The sequence below is a fragment of the Mirounga angustirostris genome, unplaced genomic scaffold (genome assembly GCF_029215605.1).
Source record: "Mirounga angustirostris isolate CCGP_5_RB_7025 unplaced genomic scaffold, mMirAng1.0.hap1 SCAF_3, whole genome shotgun sequence".
NCBI lineage: Eukaryota > Metazoa > Chordata > Mammalia > Carnivora > Phocidae > Mirounga > Mirounga angustirostris.
In genome coordinates, this window is record NW_026991711.1 from 64012414 (window position 1) to 64031821 (window position 19408).

At 37.1% G+C, this 19408-nt stretch overlaps 1 protein-coding gene across 5 annotated transcripts in view; it reads left to right on the top strand.

Moving 5' to 3' along the window:
* The window catches only part of TRPC4 (transient receptor potential cation channel subfamily C member 4), a 192597-nt gene that overhangs the window by 117339 nt on the left and 55850 nt on the right, over positions 1–19408 (top strand). For all 5 annotated transcript variants that reach the window (XM_064586163.1, XM_064586167.1, XM_064586166.1 and 2 more), the window contains one exon: positions 15513–15849. In XM_064586163.1, the coding sequence (XP_064442233.1) occupies positions 15513–15849 (337 nt within the window). The remainder of the gene's footprint in view (positions 1–15512; positions 15850–19408) is intronic.

Here is a 19408-nt window from a genome sequence, read left to right on the forward strand (position 1 = left end):
TAAAGGAAAAGAAATCCTGTAACACCAGGATGGAAAATTTTCTCTTGAACTTAGTTCCAGTTGGAGGAAGACATTTCCTTAATCTGTGCAGACTTGTAACTTGTGCAGACATGACAGAAGACCACTGCAGTAAAAATAAAATAGTGAGAATATGTCAATTTCAAGAAATTATGTTATAAAGGCTTCCCTAGCCCTTTGCTAAGTGAGAATCCTATCTTCAGCATGCCCAGAAGGTAGATATTACTTGGATGCCATTTATTTACAAGGAGAAAGAAAAGGGAAGTTTCTTTGCTACTCTTTGGACTTCTAGCTTTTCCACTTTCAACTAACTAAATAAATGATGTCCTGAAAATGAGGACTTTCAAATTAAATATTATATGTTTTATATAATCTTACTGTTCTTAAATTCTGGGACTAGGTATGAAAATATTCCCTTTTTGAATTCCTGTTGGGACTTTTGAATTCCACTGGAATTAGGGAATGAGGCACCTAAGGAAGTGTCCAGAATATGTACCATCATCTTAACTGAATTTAGTAAAAGGAAAAAAAAGCTCAAACTGTCCTCAGCTTTCAACAATGTTTTGGGCAGAGTAAAATTACTGTGATGGAAATATAAGTAAATATTTTGACTACATTTCTTACATGTATGATGCACCAAAATTGCATTATAAGTGTTTGGAGGTAGTTAAATAGTTACTCACAGTTGGCAATAATATGTCTAGATGATGTGAAACAGATAGGTTCTGCTTGTTATCAAATGGACTTTCTACCACTAGAGAAGAATTTAGCAAGAAATTCTTGAGCATTTGCAAACCTTCTTATAGCTTTCATTTACTTCTACCAAAAGTCTTAAGTATCAAAAATAGAAAGGCATTGTATGTGATTATCATTATCTTGATTATTGTTAAGATTGTAACCCTATTTACTATCAAGTGTGGAAGCCTCTTGTCTGTCTGAACTAAGAAATCCCATCCCTATTTTAGGATAGAGAGGATGCCGGCAAGATGGAGGACATGGTGACTGCTGGCCCTTCCTCCTCCGAGTCCGTATCAGTCAGGGGACTCGGGCCAGAGACAGGATTAGTGGGAAGAACCCCTGTTGGAAAGGCACTGTTCTTTCAATTCTGGGACCTAAATCTCTGTCATTTGCTATCTTTTATCATTTCTTAAATGCAAATGAAAGATTAAAGGTGAATCCCATGAGCTGTAGTTTTGTATGAGTCCTTTTCATCTCATAATGAGCCATTCCTGGTTTAATGTAAGCAGCTGTAGAGGGACAGTCTGGTTCTGCTGCTAGGAAAGTAGATATGCAATTTTGGACATCCCAGGGGAGCAGGACAACTGAGAGTCATTGGATTACTGTCCATGGGACTTGCCTGAATCATACTGTCTTGGTGGGGGAGAGGTTGGAATGGATACTGGTGCTGACGTAGGAAACTTAATAGATATTGAACTCTTTCTACATGCTAAGCTTATTATAGAATTTGCCTTGGATTTTATAATCAGATTATATATGCATAACAAACTCCTAAACACTATGTTCACATCTTGTGATATTTAACGATTACTACTTGCAAAATGTCAGACAGAGAAAGACAAATACCATATGATTTCACTTATATGTGGAATCTAAAAAACAAAACAAATGAACAAACAAAACAAAACAGAAACAGACTTATAAATACAGAGAACAATCTGGTGGTTGCCAGAGGGAAGGGATCGGGGGGATGGGCAACATAGAAGAAGGGGATTAAAAGGCACAAACTTCCAGTTATAAAAAAAAGTAAGACATGGGGATACAATGTACAGCATAGGGAATATAGTTAATTTAAAAAAAAAGATAAGTGCTGAAAATCTTTTAAAGACAATCCCTATATACAGATTGTATTATGGGGAAGCTTATAAATTGAAGAAATGGAATTTGGAAATGCACCTACCTTTTGGAACTGAGTGATATGATTGAGAATTCAAAATACAATTTGCTTTAACCTATCAATATATGTTGTCTAATATATGTTCTTAACCTCATAAGAGAACAAAACTTTGAACCTACTTTTAAAGTGTTTCAATTTTATGTGAATAGTGAATACTACCTATCTGTTGTATAGAAACTAAAGGTGATTTTGAAAAGATTTATAATCCATTCGTATGCATTTTCAACTTTAATGTTTTCTTGCACAAGAGTCCAAAATTGGTATTTTCTTCCCAATGCTTGTACATCATCAATAGTTTTATATTCAAGGAAACAATTTCCTTGAGATTGGTTTATCTTGTTTTTAACATTCTTCATCAGATATGCATATCTCTGATTACTCAAAAGAGCAAGGTAGGGAAAAAATATCATTATTATCCTCTTTTAAATGAAAAACTGAAGACCATGTTTACCACCTTCAGACCTTGCCCCTCTTTCATGGATTCTCATGGAATTGAGCCACATTTCTCTGAAATGAATTTTCTTGCCAACTATTTGAAATACTCTGCCTCTGGGCTCCTTGTAAAGATGTCTTTAAAAAACTGATCTTCAGTAGCCCTTAAGCGTTGACTCTGGACTGAAGCAACCTTCTCATCCTACCATCAGGCAACACAGTGGATCCCCTAGGAAGCTGCCTGGACTAGTTCACGTTATATTAAGAAGGAGAAGCTGCTAATTTTGTTATTCCTGGGAATAAGCACAAGAGTATAAGCATCCTTTGCTGAGGTTAAGGACTTCGGCCAGGTCTCTCTTTGGAACTTACATGAGTGGTTCGTGCCTGATTAAATGGACCCATAAGCCTTGAACTATGGTCAGCATTTAATTTAATTGAATAAACATTCATTGACCTATCACAGTTAGGTACTGGTGCAAGGGATCATGTGATGAAACATGACAGACCTTTCTCAAATAGCTCACTACAAGCCATAATTAAAATGCAGGAGATGAGGAGAGTAAGTGCAACGTAAATGTATGTTCAAGGTACAGTATCAATACTGAATGAAAAAAAAGAACAGTTGCCTGTAGGAGTGTCCAGGGGAGTTAGCAGCTGGGTTGGAAGACCTGCAGGGATTCACTATGAGGAAATGGGGGATGCATAATTCCAGACAGAAGTATCAGCATCTGCAAGCCTGGAATAGTTGGAAAGATCCAGACATGGTCAGAACACGAATTGTTTGTATGTCTGAAGCAGAACTATGCAAGCTGAGGGGAAGGGGTGAAGGAGAGGGGAGAGGGGTCGTGATAAAGGAGCTAAGGGCCTTGAAGGCCTTGCATAAACCTAGGGCTATTTCCTGGAGTCCATGAAATAAGCACGCAGACTTATAAAGGAGAAGGAGACACAGTTAAATTTGCATTTTGTGAGGATCCTCTCAGCAGTGTGGTGCATAGGTGAGGAGAACTCAGAGGCTAATAGCCATGGGCAGAAAACAGACTGATTTTCCTACTTTAGGCCTAAAATAATGACATCTGATGTTACGATAATATCTCATCATCAGAACTAAGGAGTGGTATTGAAATGAACCAAGGAGATGAATACAAAAGAAGCCTGCTTGATAGTCCTGGTCACAGAGGGGAGGTAGATCATTCTGAATGTGCTTGTAACACCAGCAAAATAGGGACAGACATTTTTAAATGACTCGGCGGAGGTGAAATTGATAGACAATAAACTGCACATGCTTGAAGTGAATACAAGTTCTTATAATACGGTGTACCTGTGAAAATATCACCACAATTACAATAGTGAACATATCTATCACCCCCACAAGTTGCCTTTTGCTCTTTTATCATTTTTCTCTGCCCACTTTTGCCCCTTCTCCGGCAACTGCTGATCAACTTTCCGTCACCATGGATTAGTTTGCATTTTCTAGAGTTAAAATGCATGGAATTATACAATATGTGCTTTTTTCCCTCCAACTTTTCATTCAGCCTCCTTATTTTGAGATTCAACTGTGTGTGCACATCGATAGTTCCTTCCTTTCTATTGCTGAATGTTCTTCCATAGTAGGGTCATGCCACGTTTTGTTTATCCATTCACTAGTTGATGGAAATTTGAATTGTTCTTGGTTTTGGCTACTACCAACAAAACCACTGTGACATTTGTATGCAAGTCTTTGTATGGACATATGCCTTCTTTTCTTTTGCTTAAATGCCCCAGACTGGAATGAGTTCATCCTATGGTAAATGTAGGTTCCATTTTGTTTTGTTTTGTTTTTTTAATTGCAAACTGTTTTCCAAAGTGGTTACATTTTGATGAGCAATGTATGAGAGTTCCAGTTTCTCCATATTCCTACCAACCCATATCATGGTTAGTCTTTTTTATTTTAGCCATTCTAATGGGTGTGTAATGATATCTCGTTGTGGTTTTAATTGCATTTCCCTAATGATGAAAAATGTTGAACATCTTTCACATCTGTATTTGACATCAGTATATCTTTTGATGGTGTTTGTTCAAATCTGCCCCCCCCCTTTTTTAAACTTAGGTGGTTTGTTTTCTAGTTATTGTTCTTGAATAGTGAATTACATATGGTCAGAGGGAATTGGAGTTAAAGAATATAGTTTTTTGATGCCAGGAACTCCCTAGATCTTAACTTAGGCCATGAGTGGGCAGAGAGGGGTCGTGTCTCATGTAGGTAAGTGTTGTGTCACTACCCAATATTTGCATGCAGGTGGGTAAGAAATGTGATAGCCCAAAATAATTAATTATGAATTCATCAAGTTATTCATATCTCCATGACTTTCAAGTGGTAATTTTCCAATAGAAAAAAAAAAAATCTGCTGGTAATTTAACCTTAGAGAATGTGATCAAACCAGGCAAAACTCTAGGTAGTCTTATGTTAAAGATTTCTATTATATACCTGATCTCAGATGTCTTCTTTCAGATCATCAGCATCTATATATTTCTCCCTTTGTCCTTAGAGTTGTTCACTGGGTGTATAGTACTGATCCAGATCAACATTTCTTGCCTCTCATTTTTTTAGCCACCAAAACTTTGGTTTTTATTTATTTTCATCCCATTGTGTAAGAGCCCTATCTCAACTAGGTAACACTGGTGTATATATTTAATGCTTTGCTTGCCTAAGCAAGGCATTATCTTAGGCCAGTTAAAATGCACGCATCTCCAGAAAGCCCTTAGGAAGAAAATTTAATTATAGTAGCAGACTGATATAGGAGATGGTTTTACATACAGAACTTTTTTTAAAGACAATCTTAAACTTGCATCATATGGATGGCTGGCTGCCTACATGTTGACTCCCCTCGCATCATAATGTTATTGATAACTTACTCTTCTTTATTCCTTCTTACTTAATTGTCATTTATCATCAGTCTTGGTGAGAAAATAAGGACATAGAAAAATAGAATCAGGAGAGGGAGGCCGATTGAATGTAGAGTGGAAGACAGAGTTTTTAATAATACTTATGAGTTTGAAATGTATTGGGAGCACTTAAAAGAGCAATTTTTATGTAAACTATAGAACCAAAAGCTGTATGTGAGGCAACTCCTATAAAATGAGTAATTGGGAATTTGGGGGGACTAAATTAAATTATGTCCCCCACCAAAAGATATGTTAGGGTTCTAACCTCAAGTACCTCAGAATTTGATCATATTTGGGAAAAGAGTTATAGCAGATGAAATTAGTTAAGATGAGGTCAAATTGGAGTAGAACAGGCCCTTAATCCAATTGGACTGGTGTCCTTATAAGAACAGAGAAGAGGATGTCAGGGCACCTGGGTGGCTCAGTCAGTTAGGCGTCTGCCTTCAGCTCAGGTCATGATCCCAGTATCCTGGGATCGAGCCCTACATCAGGCTCACTGCTCAGTAGGGAGCCTGCTTCTCACTCTCCCTCTGCCACTGGCCCTGCTGTGCTCACTTGCTGCCTCCCTTTCTCTCTCTCTCTCTGTCAAATAAATAAATAAAATCTTAAAAAAAAAAAAAAAAAAAGGAGAGGATATGAGACAGACAGAGATTGGAAAGATCCAGCTGCAAGGCAAGAATTACCAGCCACTACCAGGAGGTAGGAAAAGACAAAGAAGGATTCTATCCCGAGGTTTAGAGAGAACACAGCCTTCTCAATGCCTTGATTTTGGACTTTAAACTTCCAGACTGTGAGATAATAAATTCTATTGTTTTAAGTCACCTGGTTTGTACAGTACTTTGTAATGGCAGCCCTTGGAAACTAATACAATGAGCAAATATATATTTAATAGAGCTTTAGCAAATATATTTTGATAGAGCTTTAGCAATCATATGAAGATCTAGTTTACATACAAAAGCTTTCAATATTCACAAAGATAGCAGTGCCTTGGGGTAGAAAACTCCTTAAAGTTCTCATTTGCCCTCATATCCTGTGGGTTGTAGGTTGAGTTCCTTTGGAGAATTCCTACCGACGGTTACAGGTCTATGTTTTCAGTGACTCATTTCCTCATGTATAATAGCTTATCCCTTATTTTCAGGTCATTCTTCACACATGCTTCATAATCATTCTGTACAGACTGAGATGTGCTTTAACTCAGGGAGCTATCACAAGGCTGCCCAGACCAGGATGTGGACAGGCAGCCCTGGTACTCATGGCAAGTGGAAATCCTGAAAATGAGGGAGAGGACATGATGCATCTCTCACTTTTAAGAACATAAATTAAGTTGTTTTTAAAACAGAGAGGGAGGGAAGCCCATGAGTTAATAATCGTTGTGAGAAATTGAGGACTAGGTTAGAGACAGGACGGACGGGATAGGGAGGCGGGCCAGCATGGGAGGAACTCTGCAGACAAACAAGCATGGCTGACAATGAGAGGAGAGAGGGAGAAAGAATGAAAAATGACACCAAGGAATAATTCCCTTTGAACAGACACTTTATCTGTATTCTTCTCTGCTTTCAAGAGTGATGACAAATGCTGGCAGAGGCCTGTGAAACTGTTTTCTCCTCTGGCTCTTTTATGTGCTGCTTCTGTTCCATTCTCCCCTCTGTTGTCCTACACACTGGAGCAGAAAGTGCTCGTCGGTCAGTTACTGTGTGGGCTCTGCTGTTTCCAAAACACAGAGCTTTCTTCTCTGCATCCTAGACTAGTTAAATTCATTCCAACCTCAATAAACAGATAATTAACAACTGAGTGTTATTTTTAGCCCAGGAAATGTGTTAGCCAAGATAGTCTGAGGAGCTGTTGTCAGGGAGGCAGAAAGGAGTTCAGTGGCAAGGAAAAGAGATTAGCAGGCATAAAGGAAATGACTTTATTCTTGACCTTGAGTCTAGAGCGAAAAACTTGTCTGTTTATAGGATCTAACACATTTGAAACAAATATAACTCTTCACTTATATCATCTGTCTGTATAAATTGGCAGTGTAGATGAGAGACTCTGTTTTGTGATATCAACTGTTGTTTCTGGAAAGAAGGTATAAGGACACTCTATTTTGTACAATTTAATTTTCTCAGAAATATGTGCTCGATGTTATATGAAAAGAGATAGGGAAAGGAAGGGGAAAACAGAAGTGACTATATCCTTTCATCTTATAAGGATAACTAGTATCCATTCCCATTGTGTCTCTTCTTTTTCCCTTCTGGATTCTCATTGTAATGGAAGACAGTCCTCAGGAAATGTGTCCCCAGGAGACTCTGAGGAAAAGTAGAACACCCCTTGTGAACATGCCACTCCTGGGTGCAGAAACTGCTGGTGGCTCATCAGAGACTGGGGAAACAACCCATTGAGGGCTGGCTGGGATCAGGACCAAACCTGCTTCTGTTTCCATCTACCATTCTCTCTTATTATTCACCTACATAATTCAATGGTCAAATGGTGGTTCCTTCAAAACCGCATCATTTTCTACCTCCATATCTCTACTCATTTTTAAGAAAACTTCTAGGTAGCCACCTAGAAATGACTGGCAGTTTTTCATCCATCTGCCATGATAGTTTAAAACAATCTTTCATATACACCCTGAACAGGAAGGGGTATTGATGAATAGATGTGGGATTTCTACCATCTGTGGCCCTTTGTGATTTCAGAGAACTAACAATATCTACTGACTCTACCTTCCCATGACCTAAAGTGCATTTTGTTTATTTGCCACGTTTGATAATTTAATGTATTCAACATTGGGTTTATCACCTCCCACCTTATTCCCTTTGCCTCTGCATTTTCAACTTCCCATTACTGCCCACTCATATCCCAGCTCAGTTGCCAAACCGATTTTGAATTTAGGCCCAGAAATGATGTAAGAAGTTAAATCCTGCCCCTGCCTCGCCAACACTATCAGATGGAGTTCAGTTGTCATCTTCCCTTCTGGATATGGAGACATCAGAAGTGGGGCCTTAGTAGTATGCTTTGAGCTATTCCTTGCATCCCAGTCTGCAAATGTGAATTTGACCCTTATGTCCAAGGAGAGTAATCGGGTGATGTGATGACTAGATAGGAGATTCTTTGAACTTGATAGCACCAAGGGGTTTGTTGGCCCATATAGTCTGCAGAGGAGAGGCTCTAAAGTTTAGCAATTATATATTTTTGTAGAAGACTGTCAGTGACCTTGTATGTATATGGACATATGTGTGTATACACATATCCTCACACCTGTAAATATATGTGTGTGTATGTAATAATGGTAATACCTAGCATTTATTGAATATACAGTATCATCTAGGAACTGCTGTATTCTTCATGTATTAAGTTCAATTTTAATTTTACAATAACTTTATATGATAGGTGTTTCTATTATCCCTTACAGATCAGGAAAAAAACACACTGAAAATTTAATAACTTATTAACGTCCTCACCATCAGGAAACAGCAGATCCAGGATTCAAACCCCAGTGGGCTCTTCCAAGGTTCATATCCTCTTTATCCCTACAATATCCAGATATATAATGTAAGAACACTATGATTTGCCATTTCACTTTAGAGTCATAATAAAGGCAGATGGTGATGCATAGAGTAAAGATATGTCAGAAACTAGGTATGAGAATTTTTTTCTCCTTTCCTGATCCAGGTTCTTTATCATCTACTCATGTCTCTCCTATTCATTGTGTCTCAGTGTTTCATGCTGGTGTAGGTCCTTTCAAGGCATTTCTATGGTGAATTAGTCAACTCGTATCTTCTGGCTACCAATGTACTACTGTCAGCTTTTCTACCTACACTACAGTTCGGTGACTTGATGGGCATTACTCCCTTAGTAATTTGGTGTGTATTCCTGTAATTAGATATTACACTAATCTGCACCATAGTATATGCACTAGATGTGTGACTTCTATGCGTCTGACAGCAAAGGCATCTTCACCAACTAAATTTGCCTGTTCATAACCTCAATAAGAGGACTGGCCTTAGTAAGGAAAGCAAAAAATAGAAAAATAGAAAAACTGGAGGATTATCTTATATTACACAAAAAGTCTTCTTTGTAAGACAGTGGTTCTTATCATTTGTCCCTGGACTAGCAACATCAGCCTCACGTGGCAACTTGGTAGAAATGCAGGGTTGAGGGCCTCGCTTTGAACATACTGATCCAGAAATATTGAGGTGGGGCTCAGGAATGTGGGTTTTTAACAAGCCTCTAGGCAATCCTGCTGCTTACTCGATTTTGAGAACCCTCCACTCTGTGGCTAGTTCCCCTCACCTAACTTCTCATACCACTCACGGCTGGATTTAGCTTAAAACAAAGTCCCACACACATACACACACCACACACCAAGCACCCCCACTCCTTCACACACAGACTTGCTCCTAGGATTTATAAAGTGCTCAAATGTATACTTACATTGAATTAAAACTACTCTTTCAGCACTTATCAGATACAGTGGAGCTAAATAGAATTTCATTAGACACCAAATCCTTTAAACCAATGTTTATCGAATTTTAACATTCATAGGAATCATACTGTCAGATGTCAGTCCTATTCAGCAGGTCCAAAGCGGTGCCTAAGATTTTGCATTGTTGATGAGCTTCCAGCTGATGCCACACTGAGCGCAAGGACCTAGACTCAACCATTGCCTCAATAAACATTTTCACCTGTGTCTCAAAATATGGCTGTGGTTTCCCTTTACACTCTATCACTGGTATAGTCACCATTGATAATGATCTTCTAGCACAAGGGATAGCTCATCTGAACATACCCGTCTCCATCCTCAAGTATTTATCATGATATTCTCTAAATCTAAATTAAAATACATCCACCTACTACAGTGCCTGTCAAATTCTACCTATCATTTCAGACTTAACTTACAAATTCTGCTTCCTGTCTTCAGTTTTCCCAGATTACTTCACGTTGACACAATCCCTTCTATAGTCTCTACCTCTTTTTTAACATGTCATATAATGCTCTGCACTAAGTTACACTAATCTGTACCATAGACCATGTGCTAGCTGTCTGAATTCTGTGCATCTGACAGCAAGGGCATCTTCACTGAACTAAATTTGCCTATTCATAACCTCAGTAAGAAGACTGACCTTAAGTGAGGAAAACAAAAAATAGAAAAGGAGGAAAAAATTAGAAAAACTGGTAGACTGGTCACATGATCAGTCCCCAACATATGTTGAGTTCCCAGAAGACAGACTTAACCGGTTCTTCCAGATCTTGGTCCTCTCCGCACTTATCTAGCCAATGTCCAACTCATAGATGATGCTATTGGCTTAATTAAATTAGGGGAGGACCAGGTGAAAATGATGTTTGATTAATAAAGTAGCAGCGTCTGATCAGTTATGCAGCATGGCTGGGCTCCAGGAGACCGGAACTGTTTTAATTAGGAGCACAACTAGAGCTATCTCTAAGAAACAAGGAGAAGTCCAGATGGTTAAAGGGCATTGGTTAAAGGGCTATGAAGGAAATTAGGGACTGAAGTTGAAGAAAGAGTTTTTAGCTATAGACAAAATAATTCCCTAAAGCTCTTTGGCCTACAAATAATCCTTAAACCTTGCTATCAACATTACAAAATGAGCTGTTGAAAAGGATTCCTGGGCAGGGGAAATGAAACCCCAAAGGATATAGATTATTTTTTAATTGCTCAGAAATAAACAGTAAGACTCAGAGGAAATTGTGGTCCTTTTTAAGCAAAGAAACAAGATTGCCTGTATGTAAATCACTCTAATACATTCAACTCAAAACTTTCAACTTTCTTGAGACTCAACTCAATTGAGACTGACCGGTAACTATCCACGTTAGTCAAGATGCATAAAATAGCCAGGTTGGTTGTCCCCAGAATCTAGATTTTTGCTCTTATAGAGAATATGGCTGCAGTCTGAATCTTGGATATAAATTTTTAAACCTGAAAATATATTTAAAAACTGAAAAGATGAAGAAAGGACAAATACCAAGTAAATCTGATCAATAGTTATTTTAATTACTAGGGACCCATTAATTTTTTAACTCCCTTCTGTTGAGTATGTCCATATCTAGTTAATATTGAATTCCTCCCCATGTAGTAGTGAAGTTTCTTGTTTTTTTGGTTTTAGTTTTTGGGTTTTCTGTTTGTTTTTACTTTGTAGCTTTATCTTTTCTCTTCATCATTTTTTTGTTTCCTTTATGGTATGGAGTGTTTTAGTATTTTGAGTAGTTGTTTTAAAAGCATTAATACTGGATCTCACTTTATTTGTAAAAATTAGATTTCAATAATCTTTACAGTTTTTTTAATATTTCAAAACTATGACTCAATGATTCTATATATAATCATGAGATCTGGCTTTTGAAACTTTTTTTAAAGGTTATTGAAAAGAGGGACAGAAAGTTTTTCCTTTTTTTTTTTAAATGTCTTTTATAATTGCATGGCACAAATGTGAATTTGAATGTTCCTTATGTCTTAATATGAATTTTAATGTGATGACAGGAGTTGTGCTAGAATTGGCCAACAACTGTAGGGAGAAGGGAGACTGTAACTCAGTCCTGGAAGGGTAGTTCCTGTGACTCAATGTGCAGTAGAAAGATGATGCAGAGGAGGCAGGTGCAGTGGGCTCCCAGCATGTCGTGGGCAATGTGATGGCCCATCTGGAAAGGGCTTTGTTGGAATGGGCCAGTGGCAGGTGTCAGAGACAGGATAGCCCCCTCTCTGAGGCTATCTTCCAGAGGGAGTTGGGATAAAGCTGAGTGTTCCTCTAAATAATCCAAATAAACTAAGAGACGGCGGGGGGGGGGGGGGGTGGAGGAGAAGAGAGAAAGAAAGACAGGAAGGAGGGGACAAAGAAGAAATGAAGTACACTGTGAAGCACAAAGGAAAGAAAAGAACCAAGAATAGAAGGGAGAAGGGACACATGAGTTAATGAAATGTTTGAATCCACGTTAGCAATTAAAGACTAAAAAAATCCTGTAATCTAGAAATTTAATTCTTCTAATCTTATTTTGGTAACTAATTGAATGTGGCACCCATTTTTTCATGGAAAATCTACTAATTAATAGCATACAATTTGGGGGGTGCTGGTATAGGCATGTAGTGAACAGGGATACTAGAAAGAGGATGTAAAACCATAGCGAGGGAATTTAGATTTATGGTGATTCTTTTTGGGTTATTATATTATTCCTTTGGGTTATAGGAATACTTTTTGGGTTATTTCAATCCTATGATTAGAACAGATTTGTAGTCAAATAATATCCACATTTGGGAAAACTTGTATATTATATACACTCATGCCTGCTCTTCTTATAGTCCTATTTCTATTCTTTACTTCTACATAAGACTCACTGTGTCTGTGTTTAGTAGAAAATCATGTACACTCTTCGTTTACTAAGCACAAATGTGTACTTTCCAATAATTAAAGAAAAAGACCTTTCAAGAAAAAATTTTAGTAAAAATTAAGGCTAACCTAGTGCTTGGCAATGGCAGATGTTCTAGAAGGACTGAATAATTTGCTTCTTCTGTGTAATTTAACACAATCTATATGTATGTATTAGGCAACAGAAATATTTATCCAAGCAAACCTTAAATGCTCCTAATGAAATTATTTGTTCAGTTGTCCTGGGGTATCTCATGTTGTAATGAGATTTGGGACAAGAAGGGCAGAAGTAGTTAGTCCTAGAATTCGTGCAGGTCATGTTAAACAAAGTACATAACTTTCTTTTACATTTTCTGCATGCGTTAAATATGTTATTCATACTTAGTCCCTTACAGTGTTTCTTCAATTTGTGAGGATTAATGAGATATTACAGCAACTGTTTGTTAGATCTTGCATTTTCTGTAAGTTTAACTCCCTTTTACTAAGGCCTTTCACCTGTGCTAAATTGTATGAGGAATGTTTTATATGAAAAACTAGAAAGAAGATGATAGACTGATTTGTTTATAAAATGCTGATGGGAAGGATCGTGTATGTGTGTTGGAGTGGCAACTCTTAAAAAGAAGAGGGCTTGTTAATGACTTACAGCACTCCTTGCCATTATTCTGCAGATGTATCAGCAAGAACTCTACTTTGACTTTCAAATACCTGACTTTGACCAGAATAATAGGCAAGGATGGTGTTAAGAAAAGCTATTCTTTCGATTATAAAATTTGATTTTACTAATTACTTACAAAGTAATAAAGACAGTCCTCATCATCCCAGTCTTAAAGAAATGCAGTTTTATTTTATCTATATTTACTTAGCCCACTATTATAAATTTGATTTGATTTATTACATATTTCTTTGCCCAGCATGTCCTTTGATGAGCAGAGTATCCAAGACAAGGTGATGAGAAACAGTTGCATGAGAAATCATTTCATGTCCAGCCCATATGTTTGCACAGCTCAACTATTGAATTGCTCTTTTAGTCAATCATCTTGTCTCTCTTTTCACTCTCAAACAGCTTTTAGTTTGCGATAATCAAGGCTCTTTATGTGAACTCCAGGATTTTTTGCTTGCTTACCATCAGAAAAGAGTAAGGGCAAAGTCTTGTCTAAAGGAGATCCACACAGGCTAAGGCTGAAAAAGAAATATGATGCCAATAGAACTTTCCCAAGTCCCTTACAAGAAACTAAAGCTTCTACTGCAGTCAAACTGCCCATAGGGCATCCCTTAAACACTTCTTGCTGGCATATGTTCTCTCTCCCACCATACCTTACCTTAACTGCCTTTCCCTCTCTTCTCTGCTTATACAAATCTGCCCCTTCAGAGCCCACATCTACTCGGAAGTGTTCTTGGACAATTCCGTCTGGAAGAAATAACTCCCTCTGAATTTATATAATGCCTAGCTGTCAGTCCCAGTGAGAAAGGTAGTGTGCAGAAAAAAAAAAAAAAATCCTGGACCAGTTAGTCTAATATTTTATCATTTACTAGATATGTAACCTTGAGTAAATTGACTAACTTCTTGTAACACCCTCAATCCTCATCCTTAAAAGAGAGTAAGTTCTATACCATATCTCCAACATGTTGTCAGGATAAAATGATGTTATGTTTGTGAAATGTTTGGTATATGGTAATTGATTATACTTAGGCAAAGTATCTGTTTTTTTTTTTTTTTTAAGATTTTATTTATTTATTTGACAGAGAGAGAGATAGCTAGAGCAGGAACACAAGCAGGGAGAGTGGGAGAGGGAGAGGCAGGCTTCCTGCCGAGCAGGGAGCCCGATGTGGGACTCGATCCCAGGACCCCAGGATCATGACCTGAGCCGAAGTTCAGACGCTTAACGACTGAGCCACCCAGGCGCCCAGCAAAGTATCTGTTCTATTTCCACCAAATTCAGCTATGATGATCAAAATTCTGGTAATACTAATTTGCTTTCATGTATGTTTTTCTTATTGCCTCAACCTAATTGAAAGTATATTTACTTTTTCTAATGATGAAAGTAGTAGGTGTTTATCAGAAAATGTTAAAAGTACACCCAAATATAAAATGAAAATCTAGTATAATGCCATTACTAGAAAATAACCAGTAATCTGAGAAAAAAAACACCATTAACATCTTTTCTTATGCCATATATATATCACAGTTCTTGTATATGTATGTATATGTTTGTGCCTTTGTACATAACTTTGCTCACTTATCAATGTGTCCTATGAATATTCGTGTTCTCCAGCTGTATTTTTACTTACTCAATGTACTTGAGTAAGTAAAATTTCTGTCACATCTGGCTAAGCACATAGCACTATGCCTTGGGTAGAAAATGTTAAATAAATGATTTAAAGGACTTTATTATTAACTATAAAATTATTATTTTTTATAGATTTTATTCTTTTAAGTAATCTTTACCCCCAATGTGGGGCTCAAGTTCACAACCCTAAGATCGAGAGTCACACACTCTACCGACTGAGCCAATCAGGCACCCAGTATAAAATTATCTAAAACAGGACTTCCACTTTTAAAGATAAATTTGTGGTCTTTTTTTTTTTTTTTTTTAAGATTTTGTTTATTTATTTGAGACAGAGAGAATGAGAGAGAGAGAGAGCACATGAGGGTGGGGAGGGTCAGAAGGAGAAGCAGACTCCCTGCCGAGCAGGGAGCCCGATGCGGGACTCGATCCAGGGCCTCCAGGATCATGACCTGAGCCAAAGGCAGGCGCTTAACCAACTGAGCCACCCAGGCGCCCCAAAGATAAATTTGTGGTCTTACTGATGAACTGAAGCCACTGCACGTGACACTGACTCTTCCTTTTCCTTTCCTTTCTGTTTAGTTTGTTGCTCAGCCCAATTGTCAACAACTGCTTGCATCTCGCTGGTACGATGAGTTCCCAGGCTGGAGGAGACGGCACTGGGCAGTGAAGATGGTGACGTGTTTCATCATAGGACTTCTTTTTCCTGTCTTCTCTGTGTGCTACCTTATAGCTCCTAAAAGCCCACTGGGACTGTTCATCAGAAAGCCATTTATCAAGTTCATCTGCCATACAGCGTCCTATTTGACTTTTTTGTTCCTGCTGCTGCTTGCCTCTCAGCACATCGACAGGTCAGACTTGAACAGGCAAGGTCCACCACCAACCATCGTCGAGTGGATGATTTTACCGTGGGTCCTGGGTAAATGTGTTACTATAGAAAATATAATAAAAACGTGTTGCTGCCATGGAATTTCGTTGCCCAGAAAAGAATAGCCATTAAAGTTTTGGACGTAGGCATACTTAAAACCGGTCCTGACCATTGTAGCTCCAAAGCCTAATCCCCAAAGCTAAATGAATGCCTTGCAAGTTTTGGGGGACTTGCCCCCAGATGCAGCCTATGAAATGTAACCATAGGTTTTAGGATTTGTGATTTCAATGACTTCACATCCCATGAATGATTTTCTGGGTTTTTTGTTTGTGTGCTTGTCTTTTAAAGACTTTCAACATTTCTCATTGGCTATATATCACTGATCATTCTAATTTTCTTAATAGATACACCTTCTAAAAGACAAATATAAATCACTCTGCAGAACTAGTGATTCTATACATAAAGTAACTATAACCATTCTTTAAAATCAATCCATTAAGTTTATCTTCGAAATTATATATTCAATCAAAATAATAGGATATTAAACACTATGACATCCTCCAATGTCTCTGTTCTTTCCATAGAAAGAAAAATATTTTGGGATCTGCAACAAATCTTGGTAAGGTAGAAAACCTTAAAGTAGCTGGTAAAAGCTTTGTTTTCCTCTCTTCTTGTTATTGTAGCCATAGTTAAAATTTACATTTTAATTATTCTTTCCTCTATCTTACTGTGGTTTGCTGAGAAATCACATTTTCCAATTTAGCCCATCATTTTAAACCTCTCTGGTATCATATCCATCTCATCATTTAGTAATTAGAAAATATGTGAAAATTTCATGATTCACAGTCTCAGATCAGTTTGGCCTAACTGTCAAAGCTACTGGAGAGACTATAAAATGTGGAAAAAGCAGGGGAAAAAAAGGACTATATCTCAATCTGACATAGATATACTCTTTGATTTTAGAGATTATAAATGCTCTAAGTACTGACAATTAAAAAAAGTTCATAGCAATGAGATTTGATATGTTTTACAAATGTACTGGAAAAAAACACCTTCTTAAGCAACCTTTAAAATAGAGTACATTCTCATTAATCTGATATGAATAAAGTGTGATTTTGCTTAAATTAGAAGAAAGGTTTAGATAACCTGTGTTCTTTTTGCATAAAATAATTATGACATTGCAGTTGATATTCAGTATAAGACGACCCTGCCTATTCCCTTTTAAATTAAATATCTCACATTAGGAATATGTTCTTTATGGAGTTTTCTCCATAGAAAATTCATTGGAAACAATTATCAAAGAAGCGTTTAGAGGGTTAAATTTCCCATATGGGTAACTTATATGGAATGTCTAAAAATTCTGATACTCCAAATGAAATACAGAATATTCAATTTTGAACAATGCTACAGACACAGTGAAGCATAAGCAGATATAGTATTTCTAGACTTTTCCTTTATGCAATTAATGAAAATATGTAGAGTAAGTACAGTGTGGGGCAATAGTGATACAAAAGTAAAAAAAAAAAAAGAAGAAGAAAAAATTACTTGCCCTTATGAAGCTTCAATTTTACTAGAGGACTAGATAGATAATAAACAATGAGATATGTTGCTTAATGTCAGAAAATGGTAAATAACATTAAAAAAATAGAAGCTTTAAACCTTTAGTAACTTGTACAATTAAGACTCATTGGCTGCCTCCTACTTGCAAAACTTGTAACAGAATTTTCCATGAAAGTTGGCTAGAAATTATATCCAGACCACAGCTGAATGCTTAAATAAGGTACACATTTAATTGTGATAATTAAAATTCCAGCCTAGAGAAATATCTTCTAAAGGCAACATTTCCTTAAAATATCCTGACTTCAAGGAGTTAATTTATCTGGGAATTTTTAGGATAAAAAGAGATTTTCTAGAATAAAAAATATATATGAATGATCCTCTTGCTTGGAGAATTTTCTATATCAATATATCTGTCCAAACAATATATTATTCATCAAAGCTGATGAATTCTAAGAGCCTCCCATCTGACACTGAGTTCTAAGTGTTTTACTAGATCCATAACTATAAGGGGGTACCTGCTACGTTATTAGGCTCTTGTAGAAAACTCACTGTATTTGAATACATGCTCAGGTTCTATCACTGAGAGACTATTAAATTATGGGTGGTCACAACCTCTCAGGACTTTTTAATATTTTCCTCAATAAAATTAAAGATTTAGAGTCCCACTGAATCCTAGTGTCCTGTACTGGGGAGCAATCATTACTAGGGTAGAGAAAATTGGTCTTTTTTTGACAGGGGATGGGAAGTGAGGAGAAGGCTAAGGACAACAGGGTAGGGATGCTATAGCCTTTTACCAAAGTTGTGATATAGAGGAAAAGGCCAGGTCTGATTCGATAACTCTATTAATGAGCCTTCCATCTTGTCTCATTTAATACTGTGGTCTGACCAAGGAGGTGGTCAAACATTTCACAGTCCCTCTGTTGTGAGGTTCTAGATTTGGAATAACAAGACTGAAAGACTTAGAGAGAAAAGAGTGGCATACAAAGGTGTTCCTCATCCTGTCAATTTTTCCAGTGATAGACTGAAGCTCTATGCAGGGGTTTTTCGCATGTCTTCTTGAACTGACTTAGATTTTCAACGCATGTCACGCTGTGAGCTACTTATTGCGTAAAGAAATGCTTTTTCATTCCTACTAAATTTACTCGCCTTCCATTTTCAGGGGATGTTTCCCAGACCTCTGATAACCTAACTTATGAGAAATGATTACTTTTATACCTCCCATTTTTTTATCCTGACAAAAAGACTTTTGATTTATTCATTTTATATATTCCTAATATAAATTTTAACTTTTCCTGAGTAGAAAAGTTTTTCTAACTGTAAAGCTTAATCTCTCAACTTGATCCCTATATCTCCTTAAGAAGTAGTATGGTTTTGCTTTGGAATTTCTGTTCTTTCAGAAACTTTGTGTTTCAACAATACGAACTTACGTGGTGTGACAGATCCAGATATCTTGTGATTTAGTACAGTGGCAGAATAATGTTTCCCTGTTATTTTCAATATCTTTCCTGTGGAAGTTCAACATCCTGTTGACTATTTAAATTGAAGTCTATTGAGTTTTGTATCTTTAGAAAACAGTCTGCAGTGACCCTTGTATTCTTCCACTGTGGTATCATAGATACACTGTAACTCATCTCTTGCAAAACTTTTTGAATGATTTTTCCTTCAGACTTTCTTGTATTGAAGGTTATTGACCCTTCTTTCTCCCATCAAACAACTTCAAGAGATCTTATAGATGTCTGCTGTCAAGATAAACTTTAGCATATAAGCAAAGAAATCTAAAAGCCTCCTGCAGGGGTCAAATTTAGGATTTAGTCATCTTGAGATACAGTCCTAACCAAAAGAGAAAACTAATCACAGATAATTCAGTTAGAACTATCTTGAAAGGTAGATTCTTGGCAGATAGACACCAATATACTTCTCAGACTGTCAAATTACCCATTTAAACTAGAGTAAAAAGTAAAACAAAAGTTCTATCAAGCAAGCATATGAGCCTGATGACAGAGCTATACGTTGCAAGTGTCTGAGAAAAAGTGTCATTGGAAAGACTGGA